Raw genomic sequence first — 26,595 nt, forward strand, 5'->3', positions numbered from 1 at the left:
AGCTGTACAGATCAGCTGTCATGTGCTCGGGCTCCACACTGGAGCCCGCATGGAGTGCAGGGATACGACCTTTGACATACTCATTTGTCCAAGGTCATAAAGGGGTTAAAGGTAATCTTTCACCAGTTTTTTGCTACCGCATCTGAGAGAAGCAGAGACCTTGGTTCCAGCAATGTATCACCCTACTTTACTGGGTGCTTTAGTTTTGATTAACTGTTGCAGATCTACCAGTTTTCTCAGCTCTGTATAACACCTCCACTGATTGCCAGCCATTTCTGTACACTGTGCATATGTGGTAACCTCATGTGGTGTACGGCAGAGGGTTGTACTCCTGTCAGTGTATAATGTGCCCACAATGAGCCGCTTCCCCTCTCAGATTACACACACACAAAGTTCCACAATATAAGGTTTGCGCTGTAGCTGCCTCTTTACGTAGAGGATGATGGTGGTGATAGTAGTTTGTGCAACTAGGCCCCAATCATGAAGAAGCCGTGAGAACTCAAACAGAGCAGTCTCTTTACTAATGATAAAGGGGCACGTTATTCTTTACACACAGTAGGGAATGTGCTCAGGTTTACACTCACAGGTGAGGATCGGCTTATACCTGCGGACAGGAGATCTCGGGGACACTTGTTTCATCAGATCAGGATATTTCTTCCTTAGACCTTTGCTTCTGAGGTAGTTTTTCCTTCTAGAGGTGCAATAGGAATTTTCCTGATATGAAGGCTGTCAGCTCCCCTTATTTAATTAATCCCTTCTAGACCCAGCAGTCGGGGGAGGAAACACGTTCTGCTGCAAAATGGCTTCCTCTTCTCACAAAATGTCTAACATTCACCTGCCGCCTCAAAAAACGACCTCACAGGATTTAGCTCTTCCCACTCTCATGTGACTCTTAGGCTGCGTGCCCACTATGCTTTTTTCAAGCGTTTTTGTCGCTGAATTTCCGCAGCAAAAACACTTAAAAACCGCTTGGTAATACGTGCCCCATGGTCCCCAATGATAATCTGCATGTGCTGTGCACATGCTGCGGAAATTTCTTCTGCGGATTATCAATGCGGAAAAATCCGCAGCATGTCCATTAATTTTGCGACACACAGCATAATTGCCGCTATTGACTTGCATTGTGCAGATGCGGATATTAAGCGATTCAATGTGCGGATGGTACCTGGGTCTGGAGAAGAGGAGACTCTCATCCAGACCCGGGTACCATAGTACCTGTAAAAAAAAAAAAGAATTTAAAATAAAAAATAAAGATTATACTTGCTTCCGATGGCCCCCGGTGTTTTCTCCTCTGTGTCCGGTCTGTTGTACGGCTCGCGGTGGTGTGAAAGGAAGGACCTTCCATTACATCATTTAGTCATATGACAGGTCACGCGTCCACTGACTTCGGCGGTCGCGTGACCTGTCACATGACTAAATTAATTCATGAAAGGTCCTTTCACACCACCGCGAGCCGCCCAACACACCGGACACTGCGGAGAAAAGACTGGGGGCCATCGGAAGGTAAGTATAATCTATATTTTTTACCATTCTTATTCTTTTTTTTAACCATTACTTGGTCACACTATATAAATCCATACCGGTTGCATGGATTTATATCGTGTGACCAAGTTGTCAAGCACTTTCCAAGTGATGCTAAAAGCGCTTGATAACCCGCATGCACAAATGCATGCAAAAACGCTCGACACCATGGAAATGGCCCCTTTGTGGAATAGCACACACAGGCAGAAATCTGCTAATCTGTGGTGGGGACGAGTTTTTACAGCACTAATGAGTGTGGAGGACTACAAGGCAGCAGGTTTACTAGTCCTCTAGTTATAAACTCCAGCTGGTCAAATGGTGATTGTATAAAAACTACAGCTAGCAGCCAAGTAAGTGACACATCTCTGGAATTTGTGTCTCTACTCCTACTTTATGCAGATCTCAGATTAGGTGGCAAAAACCTGGTGACAGATTTTTTTTTTTTTTTTTTAAAGTTTATCTGGCACTAGATTATACAATACAGACTGCATAGATCATCATAGATCTTTGACCTGATGAGGCTGATGTATTTGTTTGCATATCAATGAGTTATGAGTCCCTTCTAACGATAAAATACTAAGCAATGAAGCTTAAAAAAGATTATGCAGCCATTTTGAAAAGTAAGTACACCAGCCTCATCAGGTCTAATAGCGATCTATTTGTTTGGAATGTGGATCTGGAGACAGATCTACTTTTCATTTCCTTCTTCAGCAATTTGCACTTGCAGTTACCCTCGAGTGCGGACCGCTACGTTGGCTCCACTAGAGTGGCTGCTGATCGGCAGTTTTTTCCATCTGATCTGGCTACACGTAGTACAAAATGACATTATGTGTTTAAGGAAATTTGAAAAATGTCACGGTTCTAATCCCCGATGTTTGTTCATTGCTAGGTGCTCAGTCTGATAGTGAAGTCTCCTCTTATCACTCCACTGACGTTAGCTTGGATCGTGGATACACTTCTGATTCTGAGGTTTACACTGAGCACAGCAAGCAGTCCAAGATGCACCGGTCAGTCACTGACGTGGATATGGTTAACAGCGGCTGGCTTGTGGTAAGCAGACATTTAATATCATCTGAGCAAAGATTTTAAAGTCAGTGCATTCTTGTTCCCCAATACGAGCAGGCTTTTCTCCTCTATTTCTAATACATCAGCACTGTGCAGACACCACAGTGGAAGCTAATCTGGCTATTTAAAATAAATGAAATAAATGTGAATCAGATAGAATTGAAGTTTAGGTTCTCTTCTGGAGAGGTCAGTGTGTGGCTGGAAAGAGGCTGTCTGCTGGAATGAGTACAGAGCGAGAGTTAAGGGGTTCTCATAATCATAAATGGGAAACATTTCAAAGTGCTTATAAAAACAAGCAATTTACCTCTTACAATGGAGGGATTTTCAATCCTTTAGTTTGCTAATTATTGCCTAGGTTACGGTCCTCCTCCATTTATTAGTGAAGGCCGATCTCCTAGGCAAGGAGCGCAGCACATACAGTCTCTATGCTATAAAGCTGGTAAGCGCTCCCCTGATCCTCGACGGATCGCTGGATCCCCTTATCTTCTGTGCCTTTTTGTGCCTACTCCGTTGCTGTGGAGGCAAAACTGCCTCTGCTTGCAGCATCAGAAAGTGCACAGCTTGGGCCGACAGCACAATCACACTGCTGGTCCACACTGTCAATCATTCAGGAGCGCATCGTATCCCCCCCATCCTTCCCTCCCATCCCTGGCAAGCAGGAAGCTAGAAGGCAGAGTGAATAACCCTTTAAGTAGCTTATAATGTAGTCAAACTATACATATTTTTTTAAAAAAACAATCACAGGTGTACATGGCATTTAATTTTATTATGGTATTTCCTCCGCAGCAGGTGAATGGAGAGGTAATGAATTACTACTAGAGTTGCTTAAAATTGATTTGCAGGACCCGGGACATTGTCCACATCAATAATCTGTGGCTGTTGTAGTCTTGAGAACTGTCTCTTACCTGTTGCATCCGTGGGTGGTCTTTTGATTAGTCGTCCTGGTGTAACGTCACATGTGCGTCATTCCACAACAATTGTGTCACCCCAGGCTGGCTAATCATAAAAACGAGCCATGGATGCTGTCAGACAATAGTTGGTGGTCAGGGTTCCCATCCAGGAGACAGATTACAGACGTGACTAATGGGTGGGCTCTGTGAATCGGTTTGTACCTGCTCTAATCACTACATCACTTTTTAGACCTAACATACCTTTTGTTGTTTAATATGAGCATGTTATGTGTTTTATTTCCCGGCAGGTTGGAAAAGAAGATGTAGATGCTTCTAAAATAACTGCAGTGATGAACAAGCCAGGAACAAACACTCCAATAAACCAGTACAGTTTAACCATTGGTCTGGACTTTAGCCCACATGATACAAAATCCCTTATGAAAAGTGTGGAATCCCTGTCGTTCATTGTGCGTGATGCCGCACATGTCACACCAGAGAACTTTGAGTTGTGCGTAAAGACAATTCGAGTCTTTGTGGAGGCGAGTCTTAATGGAGGTGTGTGTAAGTGTTGCTCAGTCTTCTTCCTTCTAACAGATCCAATAGCTGTGTTGTTGGCGAGTGTGCTGTGTCCCATATACAACTACTCAGGCTGGAGTGAAAAGGTAGACACAATCTGGGCAAGGCATTGTACATACTGTCAAAAGCATAAGTCCCCCTTAAGTACAATATAGCATGGGTATCAAAGGACATAATACATAGTAACATTTGCTATTATACATACATCTTCATACAAAATTGGTAATGAAAGTTGTACTGTACAAGCATTTCAATGTGACAGTTGTTTATGCTGTAATTAAAGGGAATCTGTCACCAGGTTTTTGTTACTCCATCTGAGCGTATCATGATGTAGGGGCAGAGACCCTGATCCCAGCAATATATCACTTGCTGCAGTTTTGATAAAATCCCTGTTTTTATCTGCTGCAGATCTAGCAGTTCTCTGAATGCTGAGCTCTGTATAACTGCACCAACACCTCTAATTGGCAGTTTTCTGGCTATGCACAGTGTACACAGAAAGCCGCCAATCAGTGGTGGGGGTGGGGTTATACAGAGCTTATGAATTTGGAGGGCTACATGGCACCAGGTTTACTAGCGCTCTAATAATAATAATTTCGTGCTGAGAAACCAATTATTTTTACAAAAAGTGCAGCAAGTGACACATCACTGGAATCAGGGTCTCTGACCCTATATTATGCTGGTCTCCTATAAAGTGGCAAAAAACTGGTGACAGATTCCCTTTAAACTCATTTGCACATTGTACTTCAAGTAATATGCACTTCTGGCCGCCATACACCGCATGTAGAGCCTGATCTCCGTACACTGTGTAGTGTCTGTTTCATATGCTGGCAAACGTATATTCAACTTATCACAGACAGTTCTATGTTAAAAGAATTGTAACTGTGCTTACATGTTTTCTTGCACATCTCTGAATGTGTTTGCTACTTACATTGCTTGTCTTCAGTCATTTAGTAATTTTGTGTGGTTGATAAATGATCCTATCACTTCCAAAGGGTATAAATCCCAAGAGAAGAGATCGAAGAGCCACAAGTATGACAGCAAAGCTAACCGCTTCAAGAAAAAAAGTAAAGAGAAGGAAAATCCTGTGCGTCGATCCAGGGTCTCCAATCAACGCCAATACCGTTCACATAGCGATGATGAGGAGGACGAGAGTGTGCCCGCCAGTTACCACACTGTGTCATTACAGGTTAGTCACGACGTAAGTATGGCAGGCCTTTCCTCCTCCTTCATATCTTCCCATTTTTCTTGGACTACTAAGAAGAAATGAGGACTACTTGATTTCTTCAGGAAATGATTTTCAATTTTCTTTTGTCAAATCACTGGTTTCTCATCACTTATGATTAACATAACGCTTGCTTTCAAGGACGGACTGTAAAATATTAGCCTTGTGGCACAAATCCTTACCCTTAATCACCTGTAAGACAACTTGAGGACTTGTTGTCCCCTTTAATAAAATCTTGGTCCCCGGGCACAGTTTGTTGATAAACTCGTAGCAAAACTAAAACTCCCTTTACTCGCTGTCTCCGGGTCCTCCACTGTTTCCAGTGTCCTGTATTTGTTGCAGCGTTGATCTCATGTTGACAGTGCGGTGGCCAGGTGGCCAGTCCGGTAGCCAGGTGGCTAGTCCGCTGAGCTCACTGACTCACTAACTTTTGTTTGTGGGAAAACCCCTTTAACTGTTGCTTAGCATTAGTCTGCATGCAATGAGTGCGAACAGCAGATCTCCCTCATCCTGTGCGATGGAACTATTACTTAGAATTGGGTTTTATTTCTCACAGTATTTGCGATATGACTTGCCACACTCATCTATTCCCTCACGACAGAGGAAACGCTAGCAATTTAATAATTCTGCTTCCTAACATGTGAGATCTGTGTTATTGTAGCAGATGTGTTCCGAAAGAGGGGTGGATTGAGGTAAACAGCTAAGACTTGTCTTTTAGGGGATGGATATCAATATAATTCAGGTTATATTGAGGAGTGGGAGTAAAGCTTAGTTTTTCTTTTAAAGGGGTTATCCTACCAACAACAAACACTTATCTCCTACCCTCTGATAATACATTTATTGTAGTAGTCTGACTTCTAGGAGCCCTAAAGATACCGAGAATGGTGGTTCCATATGTAAATGGGGTGTAATGGCCATGCTTAACCACCGCTCCATTGACTGAGTATGAGAGTGGGGCTCACGCATGTGGACTTCCACTCCTACAGACCTATTGAAGTTAATGGAGTGGGGGACACACATATGCACACATTACCACTGCCGACACGGGGACCCTGGGTCCCCCATTCTCAGGGTCTGTAGTAGTCCCAGCAGTCAGGGCTGCAATTAATCCTGCATTTTATTGGTGCTGTTTGTGGATAACCCCCTGTAAGTGAGAGCCTGATATTACTGTTAATATAAGATGGGGGGGGGCGTCTCTGCAGGATGATGGCACATGGGCACTGGTATACTCTAAAATACCAGATCCAAGTGAAGAGAAATCCATCACCGCATTCAATCTATTTCAGGTCCAGCCCAAACATCCCCTTGATAGTAATCAGCATGTGACTCTGATTTGTTTCTAACTCTTTACCTGTGGTCCTGGTGAAGGAGACCTGATTTCACTATTCCTGCCTATTGCCTGCTTTTCGACTGTACTCTTTCTTTTGGGATGAGCATTGTACTCCCTAATGTCAGCGGGCTTTACTCTTCTGGAATTGGTTCTGTGATCCTTTTCTTCCTTCACACGGAGGAGGACACGGCCTGCATTAGAGAGGTAGATGTGAATGTCCAGATCTTCTCGTTCACATCATGGTAAGGTTTTGCTGATAGTAGGATAGTTGTGGAAGCCATGACTGTATCTTATTAACTAGCTGTAGCAAATGTTAAAATGTTATGTCTCTCATAGCCTAAATGAGAATGTGAACTGAATCCATTATTTCACCCAACCATTTTGGCATCCTTTCTTGTATACCCAAAAAAGCCATATTTAAAATGATCACACCGTACCTTTTTATATGGACCGTTCATGTATGAGTGCTTACATGACAGGGAATATTGTAGGCGTTACACTACTTCATTGAATGTTTACAAATGAAAAGAGGAGAAGTCAGCACTACTAGTAATTGCAATCAAATTATTGGAGTAACATATGGAGATAACTATCATTATGTCACTTATAGCCACGTGTGGTGCTTAACAGGAGACTGACAACGTCAAAAATAGGAACAGAGAAAAAATTGTGGCACTCACCCCGTGGCTAAAAAGTTATTCCTTTAATACATCCGGGCGGAGGATAAATGCAGACAGAAAAAAGAGCAACAGTTATTTCACGCTGCCAGGCCCTTTATCCAGGAGCCTGGACGAAGTGCTTGGCAGCGTGAAACGGCCGTCGCTCGTTCTTCTGTTTGTATTTATCCTCTGCCTGGATGTAATAAAGGAATAACTTTTTAGCCACGGGGTGAGTGCCAGTTTTTTCTCCGTTCCTAGTTTTCATTGAATGCTTGCGGATGGAACAGCTGATGGCTGGGAAAAATGTTATACAGTATGTAAAAGTAGATTTGTCTTCCATTTCCCAACTCTTTTTCAAAGACCGCTTCACATCTCTGTGTTCCTTCTAGCTGCTTGATCTGATGCACACTCTTCACACAAGGGCTGCCACAATTTACAGTTCTTGGGCAGAGGAACAGCGCCACCTAGAGACTGCAGGAGAGAAGATCACAGCAGACTCTAGGACGCTGTGGTCAAACTGCTGGTGTCCATTGCTACAAGGTGAGTTATCTCCCTCCAGATCACCACCATCTTTAGTAAAATTTTGGCCAGTTTTCCACCGATTACTCAGCATGTTGCAGGACGATGAGCATTTTGCTCGTTGGGTGATTAGCAGTCGGTTTACACTGCACAATTGTTCTTAGAAATACTGGTTCACGATAATATTTCAGTGTAAATGCACCGTAACATAAATTGTAATAAAATTACAATTATTTTCACAAGGGTAACAAGAGAAAATGGACCACAACATTTATTGTGCAGTTTCTCCTGAGCACGCCAATACCCCTTATGTAGGGGGGGGGGGCACTGTTTCAGAAGAGAAGGAGCGCCATTTGACTTTTTGAACGCAAAATTAGTTGGAATCGAGAGTGGACGCCATGTCGTGTCTGGAGAGCCCCTGATACGCCTAAACAGTGAAACCCCTCCCCCCCACAAGTGACCCAATTTTGGAAGCCATTCCCCTGAAGAATATTCTCAAGGGGTATAGTGAGCATTTTGAACCCAGAGGTACGACACTGAATGTGATAATATTAGCTCGTCATATTGAATGTCGGCATTAGTGTTGCTCGCTACTTGAGTTTGCATCGGGTTCTCAGGTATTCAGGTATCTCGAGTGCTCGAGTGACCTGCTAAAGTCCTCACCCCGCATGTTTCGTGGCTGTTAGACACCCAAAAAAAAAAAAACATGCGGGGATTGGCCGTGTATGGCAGGCAATCCCCACGTATTTCTTTTTTACTGTATAACAGCCGCAAAACATGTGGGGTGGGGACTCGAGCATGTCACTCGAGCACTCGCGATACTCGGTGCATACCCAAGTACCCGATGCAACACTAATGACAGCGTATTCAATATGACAACCTAATGTTATCACATTCTGTGTTGCATCTCTGGGTTCAAAATGCTAAACACTAGTCATCGAATCGTCATTATTTTTTTTTCTTTACTTTTGAAAAAATCCCAACACTAACACAACCCTAGCACAATCCTAAGCCTAACTGCAAAGAATGGACAATAAATATATTTTCTTTAAAATTTTTATCTAACTAAGGGGATGACAAAGGGGGATTTCATTTACTATTTTTTTGCTTTTGATCACTGTGATAGGCTCTATCACAGTGATCAAAAGGAACCAGTGGGGAAAATTCCCTATTGTTGCCTGGTACCGGCCAGCAGATCTCGGGGGGCGCGCACTGCACATGCGCCCGACTTTTTTTTTCCAGGAAGATTCCGGGGGTTGGATCAAGAGGTACCAGGTGGGCTCGGGGGGCTTAATTTCTCTCTCCTCTGACATGTATATCATGTCAGAGGAGAGAGAAATCATTCTAACCACGGACACTGGTTTTGTATTTGTTTTTGTGATCAGGGACCGGAAAAAACGGCCATGATTATGTTCTACCGGGTCTCAGCTACCCCCTGGGGGCGCTACAGCCTTATTCCCAGTCGCTGTTTTAAAATGGCAGGGAAGGAATAAGGCCCCTTAACGGCCATCGTTTTAATGCGGATCGGCGGTCGTTAAGGGGTTAAAGTGAATCTGTCAGCAGGTTTTTGCTATGAAATCTGACAGCACACAATCACGAAAAGCCGTTTCGCCACTAAAAATGCAGAATTTGTTATATAACAAAAGGAAGTACACATAATTGGTATCGCTGCATCTGGAATGATCCAATCTATAAAACTGTCATGTTATTTATTCTATACGGTGAACACTGTAAAAAAATAAATAAACAAGCACAAAAATGTTCGCTTTTTCATCATACATATGACGCGCCCCTGGGCCTGTGTCGCGCTGCGTTGCGCACGCGGGAGCTTACCCGGAGCCGGATCTCTTGAGGGTTGTAGTCTCGTGGCGGTGACCCGGTCCGTGCCCAGGGAGTCAAACTGAGCGGCGATGTAACAGCGGTAGATGTAGGACGACTACGCCACCCGTTGAATGCAGCTATGGAGCTGCCGCTGCAGGACAGTCCGCTGAGGCCGGTGGATGGATGGTGCAGCGTAGATGGTATAACCCCCAACGGGAGGGGTATGGCCTCAGGGCAGCAGACGTGGATGATAGGGGTAGCAGGAACCACTCAGAGACGGTGCGGTGTAATTCAGGGTCTTTACTGGTAACAACGATAGACCCTCCCGGAGTACTTGCTAGTGAACGGGGCCTGGTCAGTCCTTGAGCAGATGGGATCTCCCCTGGCCAGGCGGAGTTGTAGGCCTCCCAAACTGACTGTACTCTTCTGGCTACCTTGCTAGAAGCGGATATAAGTAGCCCACGTCCCTGAGTGTACCGTGTGGTGCTCACCCGTATGGCCGGTGACTCGGGGCCTTCTAATGGCTTCCGCTCCACGATGGCGGTGCTGGTCCCACGCGTGTGACCGTGCCTTCGGGTTTCTGGGCCTGAGGACCTGAAATCCCCTGCCGGTCGGCTTCTGCTGCTGGGTAAGAGTTAGTCCCCACAGCCTCGGACGCCGGGTCCGGTAAGAAAGCTTCTCAGTCAGGGCGAGCTCTGCAGCTGCCAGCCCCTGACTCGTAGTAGTATTGCTTCTGCTGTTTCTTGTCTCTACTCTCCTTGACTGACTAACCCTGCCTCAGCCCAGGGTTTATACAGGGGAAGTTCTTCCCCTCCCAAGACTGGGCAGGAGGTGTGGCATGCACAGGATCCCTGACCAAAGGACCTCCCACCTGCTCTCAGACATAACATTACATTACTGTGGAAAACCAGACCCCTGGGGTGCCACATTCCCCCCTAGTGAAATTTAGTACTCCGGGACTAAACATATTTTAGAAAAAAAACATAACAAGATATAACAACAATAATAGTACAATAAGAAGAAACACATAAAGGTGGTCACGGCATGTCCGTAACCGGGTGTAGTCTTTGAAGAAAGCAAGGTGTCCATTTCACCAAAACAGGGAGACGTAACCAGGTAGGGGTCTGTCCTACCCCGAGTCCTTAACAGTCTCTAGTCCATCCTGGGTTACGCTCCAACTATGTACAAGGATTCCCGGTAAATCCACCAAGGATTCCTAAAAATAACTGGAAACACAAAATTATACACAAGCACCAATACACAGATAAACATAAATAAAACAATTTATACACTTCAAATCCTCCAGGGTGCGGGTAACTGGCCTCTAGTGGCCCTAGTGGACCTACGGAGCTGACTGTCTGGCCCTGAACTACAGGGTGTAGGAGCTGTCAAGGGTAAACTGGGCAGCTGTCTACCGGCTCTTTGTCTCACTAGGGGTACGGCAGGCTCACTATAAGCAGAGGGTTGATCCTCCTGTTCTGCTTGTGTGGAGTCTTCTGCCTCCTGGACCGGCTGTTCTTCCAGCTCTACCTGTTGCTCCGTAGGTGCTTGGGATGCTGGTTGGAGGAAGGTGAGTACGGGTACCACAACTGCACCATTGACTTGAGTCCAAGACCGAGGGAAGTCCCCGAGCACAGTACTAACCATATCTTCCCTTTCCTCTACGGGTCGATGGTCTTCTTGTTCCTCTTCAGGGTTCCTCAGTTGTTCGGGACACTTCTTCAGGTGGTCCCGGGATACAATGGCTGTGGTTTCCCCTCCGTCTTTACTGATGGTACAAACCTTCGGGTTCTCGTGGCTTGAGGGCAGTACGGTGTACGGGTCCTTCTCCCACTGGTCATCCAACTTGTGGAGCCGTCTCTTCCTCTTCAAGACCTGCTCTCCGGGTACCAGGGGAACAGCGGGAGCATACTGGTTGTAAGTTTTCTCTTGTCTTTCCCTAGCCTGACAGAGACTTCGCTCCACGCTCTCCTGTACTCTCCGGTACTGCTGCTGCCTCTCTGTGTCCCAGTCTGTTTCTAGTGAAGTGTCCTCGGGTGTCAGGACTCCCATTTCCAGGTCAACAGGTAACTTACAAGGTCATGCCCTCATTAGGTAAGCCGGGGTACAGTTGGTGGAACCTACCGGGATGTGGTTGTATAGGTCCACCAGATCGGGCAACTTCTCAGGCCACAGACTGCGTTCTTCCAGGGGCAACGTTTTTAGAAGATCCATTACCACCTGGTTCATTTTCTCACAAAGTCCATTAGTTTGCGGATGGTAGGGTGTCGTCCTTATCTTCCGGCAGCCATACAGATTGCAGAATTCCTGGAAGACCTCCGCTTCAAAGGCAGGTCCCTGGTCCGTCAGCACTTGGTCCGGGTACCCGTGTGGACGGCAAAAGTGCTGCTGGAAGGCTCTAGCTGCTGTTTGAGCCGTTAAGTCCTTGACGGGGACGACAACCAGAAACCGGGAGTAATGATCCACGATGGTTAACGCGTAGACGTAGCCACTTCTGCTTGGGGTCAGTTTTACATGATCCAAGGCTACCAGTTCCAACGGTTGCCGGGTGACGATGGACTGCAGGGGAGTCTTCTGGCTGGCACGGTCCTTCCTTCTCAGGTTGCACGGGCCACAGTCTCTGCACCACTTCTCGATGGTTCCCCTCATGCCTACCCAGTGGAACCGCTCGCGCAGCAGGAACTCCAGCTTCTTCCACCCGAAGTGTCCAGCTCCGTCGTGGTATGCCTCCATCACCATGGCTGCGTCTCTTCGTGGCACCACTACTTGCCAGTGTAATTCATGCGTCCGGGAGTTAACCATTCTGCGGCACAACTTCCCTTTGTAAAGGAACAGTCGACTCTTCTCTGCCCATAGTTGTTTGGCTTCCTCCGGAGCGTCTGGTTCAAGGCGAGCCTCCGGCCGAGTCAGCATCTCCTTCACCAGTCGGACGGCAGGGTCGCTGTCTTGCGTTTCCGCCCAGTTGTAGTGGGGTAAGGGGTTCAACGTAGCAGCCTGCTTACTCCTTACCCGGTGGGAATACTGGATAGTCCCATGACGGTGGAACGCAGGGAGTTCAACTTCTTCCAGTCCCTCCGGATCTTCTCCTCCGTCCGGCAGGTTGGGCATCCTGGACAGGGCGTCCGCGTTGGTATTGGAGCGTCCTGCCCGGTATTTGATTGTGAACTCGTAGTTGGACAGACGGGCCATCCACCTCTGCTCCAGGGCACCGAGTCTTGCCGTGTCCAGGTGTGTCAACGGGTTGTTATCCGTGTACACGGTGAACCGAGAAGAAGCGAGGTAATGCTTAAAGCGCTCGGTGACTGCCCATACTACGGCCAGGAACTCCAGCTTAAATGAGCTGTAATTCTCGGGGTTCCTTTCGGTGGGTCGCAGTTTTCGGCTGGCGTAGGCGATTACTCGCTCCTTCCCCTGCTGGATCTGGGACAGTACGGCTCCTAGCCCGATGTTACTGGCGTCGGTGTAGAGGATAAAGGGCTGGCTATAATCCGGGTACGCCAGGATTTCGTCCCCCATGAGGGCCATCTTCAGCTGGCGGAAGGACTCTTCTTCCAGCTCCTCCCATTTGAAGGGCGGCTTCTGGTTCTTGGCCTTCCGGGACTGGCCTATCAGGAGGTCCTGCATAGGTGCTGCCTTTTTGGTGAAACCGGGAATAAACCTTCGGTAGTAGCCTACCAACCCGAGGAACTGCCGCACTTCTTTTACGCTGGAGGGGCTTGGCCATTCCTTAATTGCGGTGATCTTATCAGGGTCGGGAGCCACTCCCTCAGCGCTCACCACGTGTCCCAGGTACTGCACCTTTGGTTTCAGGAGGTGACACTTGGAGGGTTTCACCTTTAGGCCGTAACTTGCCAGAGCTTCGAACACTTCCGCCAGGTGTTTCAGGTGGTCCTCATACGTCTTGGAATATACGATGACATCGTCCAGGTACAACAGGACCGTCTCGAAGTTTCTGTGGCCCAGACAACACTCCATTAGTCGTTGGAAGGTTCCCGGTGCGTTGCAGAGTCCGAACGGCATGCAGGTGAACTCGCTAAGTCCCATCGGGGTGGTGAATGCGGTCTTCTCCCGGTCCGCCTCTGCTACAGGAACCTGCCAGTACCCGCTAGTGAGATCCAAGGTAGAGAAGAAGTTAGCAGATCTTAAAGCAGCCAATGACTCCTCTATCCTTGGTAAGGGGTACGCATCCTTGTGTGTGATACGATTGATTTTCCGGTAATCTACACATATCCTCATGGTGTTGTCTTTCTTTCGGACTAAGACTAGTGGAGCTGCCCAGGGGCTACAGCTATCCCTGATCACCCCAGCCTCCTTCATGTCTCTAAGCATCCCCTTGGCGTGTTGGTAGTGGGCAGGGGGTACGGGTCGATACCTCTCTTTTATAGGAGGATGGTCTCCCGTGGGGATGTGGTGTTCTACCCCCTTGACTCGCCCGAAGTCTAACGGGTGTTTACTGAACACTCTCTCGTACTCCTGAACCACCCGATAGACTCCTTGTTTCTGGTGTGCGGGAGTGGAGTCAGTACCCAGATGTAGTTGCTGACACCAGTCCTCCATGTTTTTCTTAGAGCCGTTACCTTCCTCCGGGTGAGATGGAGGCAAGGGTTCCACAGATTGTGTAGAATTTTGGTTAATGGTATATAATTTGGCTAGCGTGGCATACCGGGGCAGGTACACTTCCCTCTCCCCGATATTTATTATGCGAACGGGCACCCTCCCATGGCGTACATCAACCACCCCCCGTGCTGTCAAAATGGTGGGCCTACTGTCCGAGTAAACTGGTTCTACCATTGCCTGGTAATCTCTACCTCTCAGACCAATAGCTGCCCGGCACCAAATCATCATTTCACTTTTTGGGGGCATGGCAATAGGAAAAGGGTCACACATTCTTACGCTACCAATCTCACCGCCGGAGAGTTCCACCTGTTGCCGTCGCATCAGTGCCCGGATCTCTTTCTGGAGCACCCGCTGCTCGCCGGAGCTGGCGTTCTTGGCAACCTGCTGTAAAAGGAAAATCACCTCTGCAAGACAATTTTCAATTACATTAGTTCCTAGAGTTATTTTTGGGTGACTCTCATGTTTGTCAATATCTACAATGATCAGTCCCTGTGCTGCCAGTTCGACTCTACCGATTTTGATGGTCACCTCTTTAAATCCGATCTGTGGCACGGGCTGGCAACATTGCTGGCGATGATACTCAAGTCGTCGTCAGGGTAGCGGGTAATATCCGAGTCATTCCAGTACTGCTTAAAGAGCACGTACGGGATGGTGGTGACCTGTGACCCGGTGTCCAGTAGGGCACTCATGGGAATGCCATCCAGTACCACAGGCAAGACTGGACGTCCTCCCACATATCTGTCGCGCCAGTTCGATGGGCCTGGTGATCTTTTTCCTGGGGGTTGGCCCTCTACCCCAGGTTGTGCCCGTTTAAAGAACAGTACCTTGCCATATGTCCAGGTTGATTGCAGCGGCGGCAGATGGGTCGTCCGTCCTCGCTGTATCGGTCACTGGGTCTTCCTCTGGCCGGTGGGGTCCTCCTTGGTCGACGCCACGGGATGTCCTCCGGTCCGGATGCCAGCTGGATCTTCCCTGGGGTGGAAGCCTGTAAAGACTGCACAGTTCGGGTTAGCGCAGCAACGCTCTTAGCTAGCTCTTGGACCTGATGGTGTAGGTCTGGAGCCGGGTCATTGTCCAAAGCCTGCGCATCAGCTCCCACAGGCCCTGCCGACAAGGGCGCCGCCTCCTGGTGGTAAGTGATAGCAGGGCGCTTGTGGGTCACAACTCCACCCGGTGCCGGTTCTCGGAGCACCCGGATGGCTCTGTCCTTGAACTGTGCAAAGCCCAGATGGGGATCCTGTAAGGCCATTGCCCGCAACTGGGTTCGGTGGGTATTACAATACAGTCCCTCTATAAACTGTTCGGTCAACAGCCTGTCCTCGTTTCCCACTCCATCAGGGTCGGTCTGCTTAATGGCCCTCAGGGCCTCTTGTAGGTTTAGTGCATAGTCCCTTATACTCTCATGCGCTCGCTGCTTGCACCCGTAGAATCTAAGCTTAATCTCGGCTGAGGTGCGGGTATCAAAGGTGTCCTTCAGCCGGGTTAGTATCCCTGCGACAGTCTTCCTCCCAGGTGGCCAGGATTTTACTTCCCTTTTGGCTGCCCCGGTTAGTTGGGCCACCAGGATGCTCACTTTTTGCTCTTCTGTGAGGGGGTACACCTGGAAGAGGCTATCCAGCTTTTCTCTAAAGTCATGCAGGGTATGTGACTCCCCTGAGTACTGGGGTAGCCAAGCTGCTCCCGGGATATAGGGCATGGTGAAGGGCATAACTGCAGCAGCGTTAGCGCTGGCGGGGGTTGAGGCAGTGAAGCTCTCCTCCGTATCCGACATCTTCCTCCCCCCTAGTGGACCGTGGCCTACCTTGCGATGATCCTGTTCCGTAGGCCGCGGCTCCGCAGTGGATCGTCAGGGTTGAGGACCTTCCGTCGCGCTCCTGTGACGTCGGCGTCTGCTGGGCTCCTTCCAGGACCTTACGCAACGTCCGGACGTGGGGCGGGGCTTCAGTTCTCGCGCGCTTTCGGAGTCCACGCCCCTCTTCTTCCCGCGCGGCGTCCTCAAGATGGCGTCCAATGGCGGGAAAACTCCACGGATGGCGGGAAGAAGGCAGAAGATGGCGCCGGATGGCGGGAAACTTCACCGATGGCGGGAAGAAGGCTGAAGATGGCGCCGGATGGCGGGAATCTTCACCACAGGTAAGTTTGAAAAGTCTCTTTTTCAGGCACGCAGTACCCGGTGGTTGCGGGCACGAAATCCTGCCGACTACGCCAAAGTTGACGCGCCCCTGGGCCTGTGTCGCGCTGCGTTGCGCACGCGGGAGCTTACCCGGAGCCGGATCTCTTGAGGGTTGTAGTCTCGTGGCGGTGACCCGGTCCGTGCCCAGGGAGTCAAACTGAGCGGCGATGTAACAGCGGTAGATGTAGGACGACTACGCCACCCGTTGAATGCAGCTATGGAGCTGCCGCTGCAGGACAGTCCGCTGAGGCCGGTGGATGGATGGTGCAGCGTAGATGGTATAACCCCCAACGGGAGGGGTATGGCCTCAGGGCAGCAGACGTGGATGATAGGGGTAGCAGGAACCACTCAGAGACGGTGCGGTGTAATTCAGGGTCTTTACTGGTAACAACGATAGACCCTCCCGGAGTACTTGCTAGTGAACGGGGCCTGGTCAGTCCTTGAGCAGATGGGATCTCCCCTGGCCAGGCGGAGTTGTAGGCCTCCCAAACTGACTGTACTCTTCTGGCTACCTTGCTAGAAGCGGATATAAGTAGCCCACGTCCCTGAGTGTACCGTGTGGTGCTCACCCGTATGGCCGGTGACTCGGGGCCTTCTAATGGCTTCCGCTCCACGATGGCGGTGCTGGTCCCACGCGTGTGACCGTGCCTTCGGGTTTCTGGGCCTGAGGACCTGAAATCCCCTGCCGGTCGGCTTCTGCTGCTGGGTAAGAGTTAGTCCCCACAGCCTCGGACGCCGGGTCCGGTAAGAAAGCTTCTCAGTCAGGGCGAGCTCTGCAGCTGCCAGCCCCTGACTCGTAGTAGTATTGCTTCTGCTGTTTCTTGTCTCTACTCTCCTTGACTGACTAACCCTGCCTCAGCCCAGGGTTTATACAGGGGAAGTTCTTCCCCTCCCAAGACTGGGCAGGAGGTGTGGCATGCACAGGATCCCTGACCAAAGGACCTCCCACCTGCTCTCAGACATAACATTACATTACTGTGGAAAACCAGACCCCTGGGGTGCCACACATACATCATACTGACACTCAAAAAAAGAATAAAAAGCGATCAAAAAGTCATTGGTAGAAAAAAATGACACAAATGAAAACACCAAACGGTCCTGCAAAAAAAACAAGCTCTAATATGGCTCATTCATCAAAAAAAATGTAAAAGTTACAGCTCACAGAATATGGCGATGCAAAAACAAATTCGTTTTGGAAAATATTTGTTTTTAGTCTGTAAAATTAGCAAAGCATAAAAAAAAAACAAAAAAAAAAACTATATAAATCTAATGTCACTGTAATCGTACCGACTTGAAAAATAAATTGATCTTATCACTTTTACCGCATAATGAACTACACAAAAAATAAAAAGTAAAAATAGTAAATGAATTGCAGGTTTTTGTTTGTTCTGATTAAAAAGGATCAAAAACGATATGTGCCCCAAAATGGTACCAAATAAATATCCAACTCGTCACACAAAAAATAAGGCCTCAAACACCTCTGTTAGCAATAAAATAAAAAGTTGCTGCTCTTATAGTTAGTTACATACATATAGTTACATAGGTTGAAAAAGAGGTTCCATAAAGTTCAACCTTTCTCCACCAATTGTACATTTTGTCACTAAATTAAATAGAAGTACAATGTAAGCTCTCAAAGTATGGCGATGAAATTTTTATATATATATATATATATATATATATATATATATATATATATATATATATATATATATATATATATATATATATATATATATATATATAGCATTTTTACTGTGTGGTGGCGGCAAAAAAACCCTGATTATAAATCTGTTATCGCACCGGCCTGAAGAATAAATCCACCTCCTTTAAAGCAAAGCATTTGATCAAAATTTGTATAACGAGAATCTATACCGTTCATTTTATGATTGAATAGACTAATGTTCTTTTCTCTGCAAATATTGTATTGTAAGGTGCAATTGGTTCAGTTGACCTTTTATGTATGTTTTTATTTATGTTGCCATATCCCTCCTTTCTACAATCTGTTTATCCCTTCTCTTTTCATCCCATTTTTCTTGTCACATATACTATTTCTATGTATATTTCCTTGTGTGTATTGTAACCCTTCCCTTAAAAATTAATAAAAATAATTTGAAGAAGAATAAATCCGCCTTACCACTTATACCACACTGTAAACCGCGCAAAATAAAAACTATTCTTGTACTGCTCAGCTCACATTTATCCTGCGCTCTCCACTGAGCACTTACACCGTAAATCAACAAAGTCGCGATTCAGATAAAACCCCTAATGGAATCACTCACTATGAGGCACAAGTAGTCCCTTTGGACTCTGTTTTGTTCTGGCGGTGTCCCATCATTTTAGGAGTCTTTTTAGCGCACAAGTGTGGGCAACCACAGTTCTGTGAACGCCTAACAAGATGGATACCATTGAAGCAGATGTCAAATGGACTCCAAAGTGCCTTCATCTGCCTCATTATGGTGGGTGCTTCCATCGGGCGTCTGAATCACATTTTTGTGAGATTTACCCTGAAACTCAAATGTAAGTGCTCAGTGTAGAACACAAGAATGTAATCCTGCCTTATACTGAAATTGATCAAAAAATGTTATGTACCCCAAAATGTTACCAATGAAAACCCTGATTTATCCCGCACAAAACCAGCCCCCGCTCAGGTTCGTCATCTGTCACTGGAACTATAGGGGTACCTATGTTACTGGTAGAACAAAGCGATACGTCTCCAACACCTCCTAAAATAAAATTCACTTATATCTGCGCTCCCAAATCCAAATACCCCCTCCTTCTGAGCCCCAGTATGCCTAAATCACCGTAAGTGGCCACATGTTTGGCATTATTGTAGTGGGGAGAGCATTTAACAATTCATGGGGTGTGTCACCAGGTGCACAAGCTGGGCACAATGAATGGGGGCGCTACAATATATGGGAGCACTACACAGTATGGGGGCACATTGTATTGGCACTAAACTAACATATTTGCAATTTTCCAGAAATAAAGCACGGCGTGGATGTTACGAAATAGTCACTGCAGCCGTAGATGAATTCATTGAGAGGTGTAATTTCTACAATGGGGTCACTTTTGGAGTTTTTCTGCTGTTCTGGCACCTTAGAGGCTCCACAAATGTCACCCACAAACTATTCTACCAAAATCTGTGCTTCAAAAGCCAAATATTGCTCCTTCCTTCTCAGCCCTGATATGTGGCCTAACAGTAGTGTCTGACAATGTATGGGGCATCACCGCGTTTGGGATAAATATTGCAATAATTTGTGGGGTCCAATTTCTCCTATTAACCCTTGTGTAACTGACAAATTTGCAGAAAATAAAAAAAATACAATATTTTCCACTAAAATGTTATATTTCCATGTCCTAATGTTATAAAATTCTGTGATGCACCTATGGGGGTTCAATATACTAACCACACCCCAAGAGTAAATCCTTAAGTAGTGAAGTTTCCAATATGGGGTGACCTGGGGGGGGTTTCTGCTGTTTTGGCACCTCAGGGTCTCAGCTAATGGACCCCACAATCTGTTCAAACAGAATCTACGTTCTAAAAGCCATGAAAAAAAACAGAGAAACTAGGAGTTTCTTGTACAAAAATATAACAAAATCTTTATTAAATACACATGTATACATATTAGCAAGAAGACAATATGGGTAAAAGCAGTGTGCATAAAGAGCAGTGTCAGGAAAAAAGAAAACCCCGGAACAAAAAAACTGGTCAGAGGTTATCTGATTGTATACTAGGTATGGGCCGGGAAAAGCGGAATATTTAAGGCTAATCATAACAGGTTAATCTAGGTAGTGTATATAAAGCAAGTAATAGGAGTATAAGCTCACAGTGTGCCTGCTAAAATACAAACTCACAGGGCCACCATAAACACATATATAAGTACCAGAGTATTGTACCACAAAGCCTAAAACCGCTTACCCTAATTGTAGTGTCCCAAAGACCCTCAGACCGGTAGCTGGGGTGGATTGGCGTCTTCCCAACGCACATTTCGCGCTGCCTGTGCTTTGCTTTCTCAAGGGAAGACCATGTAGCGCTCCTTCCCATCCGATCCCTGCCGTGTGCTCAAACAGTAGGGTACAACTACATATGGGGTACTGCCACGTTCAGTAAAGATTGTATAACAAATTATTGGGTCCATTTTCTCCTATTACCGCTTGTGGAAATTCTAAATTAGATGCTGAAACAGTATTTTAGTGAAAAAAAATTGTAATTTGTTTTCACATGTAAATGTTAAAAATTTCATGAATCACTTTGTAAGTTAAAAATGCTCAGTACGCCCCTAGATGAATTCCTTGAGGAGTCTAATTTCCAAAATGGGGTCACTTATGGGGAGTTTCTGCTGTTTTGACACCTCAGGAGTTCTGATAATGCGACATGGCATTCACAATCTATTCCAAAGTTACTCTCAATAATCAAATAGTGCTCTTTTCTTTCCGAACCTTGCCATGTTCCCAAACAGCTGTTTTTGACCACTCATGGGACATCTTTGTGTTCAAAAGAAATTGAGTAACAAATTATGCAGCCTTTTTTTTTCCTATTATCCATTGTGGAAATTACAAATTTGGGGCTAAAACAACATTTTGTCAGAAAAAGATAAATTTTCGTTTTCACATCCCCAATTAAAAATAAGTTCTGTGCAGCATCTACATGTTCAAAAAGCTCAAATCCCCCCTAGATGAATTCTCTGATGGGTCTAGTTTCCAAAATGGGGTCACTTTTGGGGGTTTCTGCTGTTTTGATACTTCATGGGTTCTGCACATGAGACCTAGTGTCTGCAATCTATTCCAACCAAATTTATATTCCAAATGTTGTTTCTTCCCTTTCAAGCTCTGACATGTGTCCAAACAGAACTTTTTGACTACATCTGGGATATCGCCACCCTCAGAAGAAAGTGGGTAACAAAGTTATGGTCCACTTTTTAGGGTACCTCTTGCAAAAGTGAAAAATTTGGGGCTAATGCTACAAACATTTTTGTGAAAAAAATGAAAATGTTCAATATGACGACCTAATGTTATCAAATTCTGTGCACTACATGCGAGTTCAAAATGCTCACTATTTACCCCTGGATAAAATCCTTGAGGGGTGTAGTTTCCAAAGTGGGGTCACTTGTGGGGTTTTTCTGCTGTTTGGGTACCTTGCACATGCGACATGGTGCCCATGGTCTATTTCAGCCAAATTTGTGTTCCAAAATTCAAATTGTGCTCCTTCCCTTCGGAGCCTGCTGTTTGTCCAAACAGAGGTTTCTGGCTACATGTGAGGTATCAGCTCAGAAGAAACTAGACCACAAATTGCGGGATCCATTTTTTTGTGCTATTTCTTGTAAAAGTTGAAAAATTTGATCTAATGCAACATTTTAGAGTAAAAATAACTTCTCTTTTTTCATTTGACTTTGCATTAATTCCTGTGTAGAACCTGAAGGGTTAAAAAATTTCCCGACAACAGTTTTGAAGTATTTAAGGGGTATCACTTTTGATTAGTTTTCAACATATAGGCTCAAATCCATTTAAATCTGAATAGGTCCCTAAGGAAACAGGTTTTGTAAATTTCTTGAAAAAATTAGAAATTTCTACTAAATTTCTTAACCCTTCTAACAAAATGTTTGAAAAATGATTCATATTTCAGATGTAAAGTAGACATATGGGAAAGGTTATTTATTAATTATTTTGTACAGCATGACTAACTGGTTTATGGATACAAAGATTGAATGTTTGAAAACGGCAAATTTTTCAAAATTTTTGCCAAAACTCCAATATTTTCACAAATAAACATAAAAAATACCGACCTAAATTTACCACTAACATAAAGTACAATATGTCACCAAAAACAATCTTAGAATCACTGGGATCTATAGAAGCGCTTGAGTTATTACCACATGAAGTGACACTGGTCAGAATTAAAAAAAATTGGCCTGGTCATTAAGGTTAAAATTGGCTCTGTCACTTCGGGGTTAAGAACCTCATTTATGTGCATGAATTTTTGTATGTTGCCACCTTGTATTTTATATACAGAGCTATTAAACGTTAAGTTTTATATGATACCATTGCTGATACAATATGTGACGAAGTGAGGTATCTGGGCGTTGTAGTTACACATTAGGGATTGGTGCCCTTTCTTCTTTGTGTCTTTTTGCTGTATTTCATTCAGATTTCTGTGTACACTGCAAAGTGACACAGAGCCGCTAATCAGTGCTGGGGGCGTGGTTGGACTTGGAGGCAAGAGACAGCTTGTCCTGTAGAGATAATCTCCTGCTGATAAAACACTGATTGTATTGAAACGGCAAAACACAGTCCAGTAAGCGATACATTGCTGGAATTAGAATTTCTGCTCCTACATTATGCTGCTGTCAGATTACATTTCAAAAGCCTGCTAATAAATTTTCTTTACTATAATATATTAGGAAATGCCTTCTAATGCTGTTTAAAGAACAGTTGAGAATGGTGAAAATGGCCAATTCCTTAATGTTCTGCTAAGCCCTCTTACCCCACTTCTCTGCCCTCGGTTTAGTATTTGAATGGTCATTGGTGAATAATTGCTTAAAAACCACTGACTAATGTCTCAGATATTGATTCAGCTCAAACTTGGTCTGGCACTATGTTATCACACAAGGGGGAAAAGGATCTTGGCAGCAGGCGGACTATGCCATCTCCCTCCCCAGCCTGTGGGATTTATTGTATTTTGTGGTGGAACATACTCATACAAAGTCATATGTTCATCCTGTTTTAGTTGAAGATTGCGTTATGTTGCCCAGACTTTAGTGAAACTTTTTGTTTCTTCTTACTTCCTAGGAATTGCATGGCTGTGCTGTGATGCCCGGCGGCAGGTCCGAATGCAGGCTCTCACATATCTCCAGAGAGCACTTTTAGTCCATGATCTACAGACCCTAGATGCACTTGAATGGGAAGCATGCTTTAACAAGGTGAGAAGAAAAACGTGACCTTTCTGCTCTCTATACTATTGTAATTTATCTGGAATGAAAATTCAGGGTTTTTTGAGGTTTGTTGTTTTTTTTACCTTTTGGCTTCACCCACTATGGTGAGAAGTGTAGTCTGAAACACCTCGGCCTTATTTGGACCTTGTTGTTTCACCCATCGCAACAACTTCATCCTTGTTATAAATAATCAGCTCTATGGATATGGTGACCAAAAGTTCCAGACTTCCTGGATGTTATAAATGGAATGATTGGCACTGCCATTCAGAAATATGTTCTGCTTGTGTGGGGTGTAGTCCCTGTATAGTCCTTCATGTATGTCTAAAACATTCTATATAGAAGGCTCTGAAAATGTGTTTCCTTCTGGGGTGGTGCAGAGTTCATTGTGGGAGATCGGGATGAAGACCTAGGCATACTGTTTAAGACTGTCAAAAAAATTCAAGCCTATAAATGGCTAGTGGAGTGTGTGTAAGTGCAGCTACCAAGCCACAAACACGAACAGTGGGGGAAAAGTTCCAAATTGGGCCACTTTTTGGAGGGAGATATCTTTAAAAATCGACAGTATCTTTTAAGGGATACATTTAAGCAAAGTCAAGGAAGAAGATCTCAAATTTGCAGAACGTTCATCTAAATCCGTTCAGGATCACATTGTTTCCTATGTAATGTCCATGATATTTGTAGCTGAAAGTTTGTAATATGTATTAAACCAAACATTGGTTCACGGATGTAGAATTACAATTTTATTCAAGAAAGTAAGAGTTAAATGTTCCTATCCTATGAACAGAGTTCATATCATAAGTGCAAGAAACTTTTTCAGGGCTTGGAGGACCTTCACAAGTTTGATTACTGTCTGTTACCAATATCCTTTTTATTAGGACTGTTTTCAGACCTAGCCTTTAGATTGTTATTGCAGCCTTCCCTGCTCAGGAGCGCGCTGCTCCCCAGCCTGACTTCCTGGATGGTGGGCAGGCGCGTGTTACCACACTAAATAAGTTGACACAGTAGCCAGGGTTTGTAATATGTACTTTTGCCCTTTTTTGATAAGTTACAGCTTATCTTATTGACACTTTTTTGCAAATACAAAATGCTTCAAAACCAGGTGATTCTGATGATACCTCTGCAGAGTTTTTGATGATTGTTTTTTTCCTCATCCGTTCCTCTGTTTGTCTTTAGGTGCTGTTTCCACTGTTAACTAAGCTTTTAGAGAACATCAGCCCTGCTGATGTGGGAGGCATGGAGGAGACAAGAATGAGAGCCTCTACTTTGCTTTCTAAAGTATGTAAGATGGGAAAATTTTAAAAGTTGTGTACCATTAGAGGTTGAACTGATACGTTTCATGTCACAGCTTTTATATATTACACTGCTGTCCTTGTAGGATTACTCCACAAGTAAAGTGACATTACATAGAAGTGTCAACTAAATAAAACCGTATAATTTGTGAATACCTACTGGCTAGAGTTGGTGCGAATTGATTTGAAGGGTCACATCTGTAATCTGTGACCACTGGACAGAAGCCCTGACAACCACCTCTTACATACCGGCATTCATTGCTCTTTTGAGTAGCCGGCTTGGCGTCATGGTTGTGGTGTGAGGCATGTGTGACATCATGCCAGGTCACCTAATCAAAAGAGCCGCAGATGACGGCAAGTAGAAGGCAGTCCTCAGGGCTCCCATCCAGCAGCCACAGATTACTGACATATACCGTAGACCAGGTACTATGAATCATTTGCACCAAATCTACAACAAGGATACTGTATACAGCATGTGGAGCCACATGTCTGCTGCTAACTCTATGGACGAACATTGCATAGAAATCCTTTTAAAGGTGTTCTTAATGTCGGACAATCCTTACCTGTTACAAGAGTTCCTTGATATTAAATTGTTGAAGGGAACCTGTCATCATGATTTAGTATGTTAAAATAAAGGTATGGGCATAATGGCACTTTTATACTGACTTAAAAGATTCCTGTAAGGAAGAAATCCGCATCCTGATTCTTGTTTAACTCACCCTAGAAGTTTTGGTGCAATCTCCTCTTTGTGCATCGGTGCGGAACAGTGGGTACGGTTTTCGTCTCTGCTGCAGCCCCTCTGCATTTGTACGAGCCTCTTTTCTTAAAGTTTGCACCAGCGCCGTCCATACCTCTAGCGATGCTTGCGCACAATCATCTCCCAGTGGTCTTCAGCAAATAAAGTGGCAGTGGTGTGTTTGACACGTGAGCCCGGCACCCAATCAGCGCTGGCGTCACTGTCTCCGCCGTCGTACAAATCAAACATCAAGAAATAGTGAGAGCAGTCGCAGGCCTGACCTCCTCATGATGTTTGATTTGTCCAAGGGCAGAGACAGTGACGCTAGTTGGATCCCCACATGCAAAACGGCATAGATTCTGTTTGTGGCCCGAGCGGAGCATGCTTCACTTGTATGGTGAAGCTGGGAGGAATAGCAGTCACACGATGGCTATTGAATTTGTATAGTAGCCTTTTAGGCCTCCTGCCCACCATATGAAATATTTTTGCAATACACTTTTATTATGCCATATGGCCGAATTTTTTATTTCCATTCTGCTCGGGCTTCTGTATACATTCCTTATAAATTGCTTCAGAAAAGGGGCCTGGTTTGTAGTTGTGGACACATGTCCCTGCAGAGGAGTTCTGCTTGTATACAACATCTGATGATTTTCAGAGTATGCTAGAATTTATTTTGGTTGTCTTTTTTACATGTACTCCATGTAGTATCAACACTGTATAACAGTTGGCATGGGCCTGATAGATTAACCCTAGCTGTGCATTCAGATGCCATGTGCTTTTTTCACTACGGTGCAGTCACCATTGTTCTCTTCTCCCCTAGGTCTTCCTGCAGCATTTGTCTCCATTACTGTCTCTCTCTACATTTGCAGCACTGTGGTTAACAATATTAGACTTTATGGACAAGTACATGCATGCCGGTTCCAGTGACTTACTGGTATGTGTATTTTATAACACTATAAATCCTACATTTTTTTCTGCAGGTTGCAAATAAGTGTTCTATGATGGCGACACCGAGGGTTAATTGTGGTGTGTAAAGTATTCTAAACTTTCTGAATATATTTTGGTCATTTTAGCTCTTGAAGTGGTGTGATAACCTGGGGGGTGTTTCAGGTTTCCTCTGCTGTTATCTGTGTGTCGGACTACATACCCACTGAAAGCATGAATAGCAGTAAGAGATTTACTCTGATCACAGGGCATTGCTTTTATGTACCATATTTTTTTGGATAAGATGCACTTTTCCCCAAAAAA

At 45.3% G+C, this 26,595-nt stretch overlaps 1 protein-coding gene across 11 annotated transcripts in view; it reads left to right on the forward strand.

Moving 5' to 3' along the window:
- GBF1 (golgi brefeldin A resistant guanine nucleotide exchange factor 1) overlaps positions 1-26,595 on the forward strand; it is a 230,673-nt gene that overhangs the window by 187,368 nt on the left and 16,710 nt on the right. For 6 of the 11 annotated variants that reach the window (XM_073685833.1, XM_073685837.1, XM_073685838.1 and 3 more), the window contains 7 exons: positions 2,411-2,571; positions 3,785-4,037; positions 5,045-5,250; positions 7,653-7,803; positions 23,180-23,310; positions 24,496-24,597; positions 26,168-26,281. In XM_073685833.1, the coding sequence (XP_073541934.1) occupies positions 2,411-2,571; positions 3,785-4,037; positions 5,045-5,250; positions 7,653-7,803; positions 23,180-23,310; positions 24,496-24,597; positions 26,168-26,281 (1,118 nt within the window). The remainder of the gene's footprint in view (positions 1-2,410; positions 2,572-3,784; positions 4,038-5,044; positions 5,251-7,652; positions 7,804-23,179; positions 23,311-24,495; positions 24,598-26,167; positions 26,282-26,595) is intronic. The other 5 variants (XM_073685834.1, XM_073685842.1, XM_073685836.1 and 2 more) reach the window with 3 other exon arrangements.

Source organism: Phyllobates terribilis, unplaced genomic scaffold, assembly GCF_046119375.1.
Source record: "Phyllobates terribilis strain yellow unplaced genomic scaffold, ASM4611937v1 Scaffold_5__5_contigs__length_657084704, whole genome shotgun sequence".
Lineage (NCBI taxonomy): Eukaryota > Metazoa > Chordata > Amphibia > Anura > Dendrobatidae > Phyllobates > Phyllobates terribilis.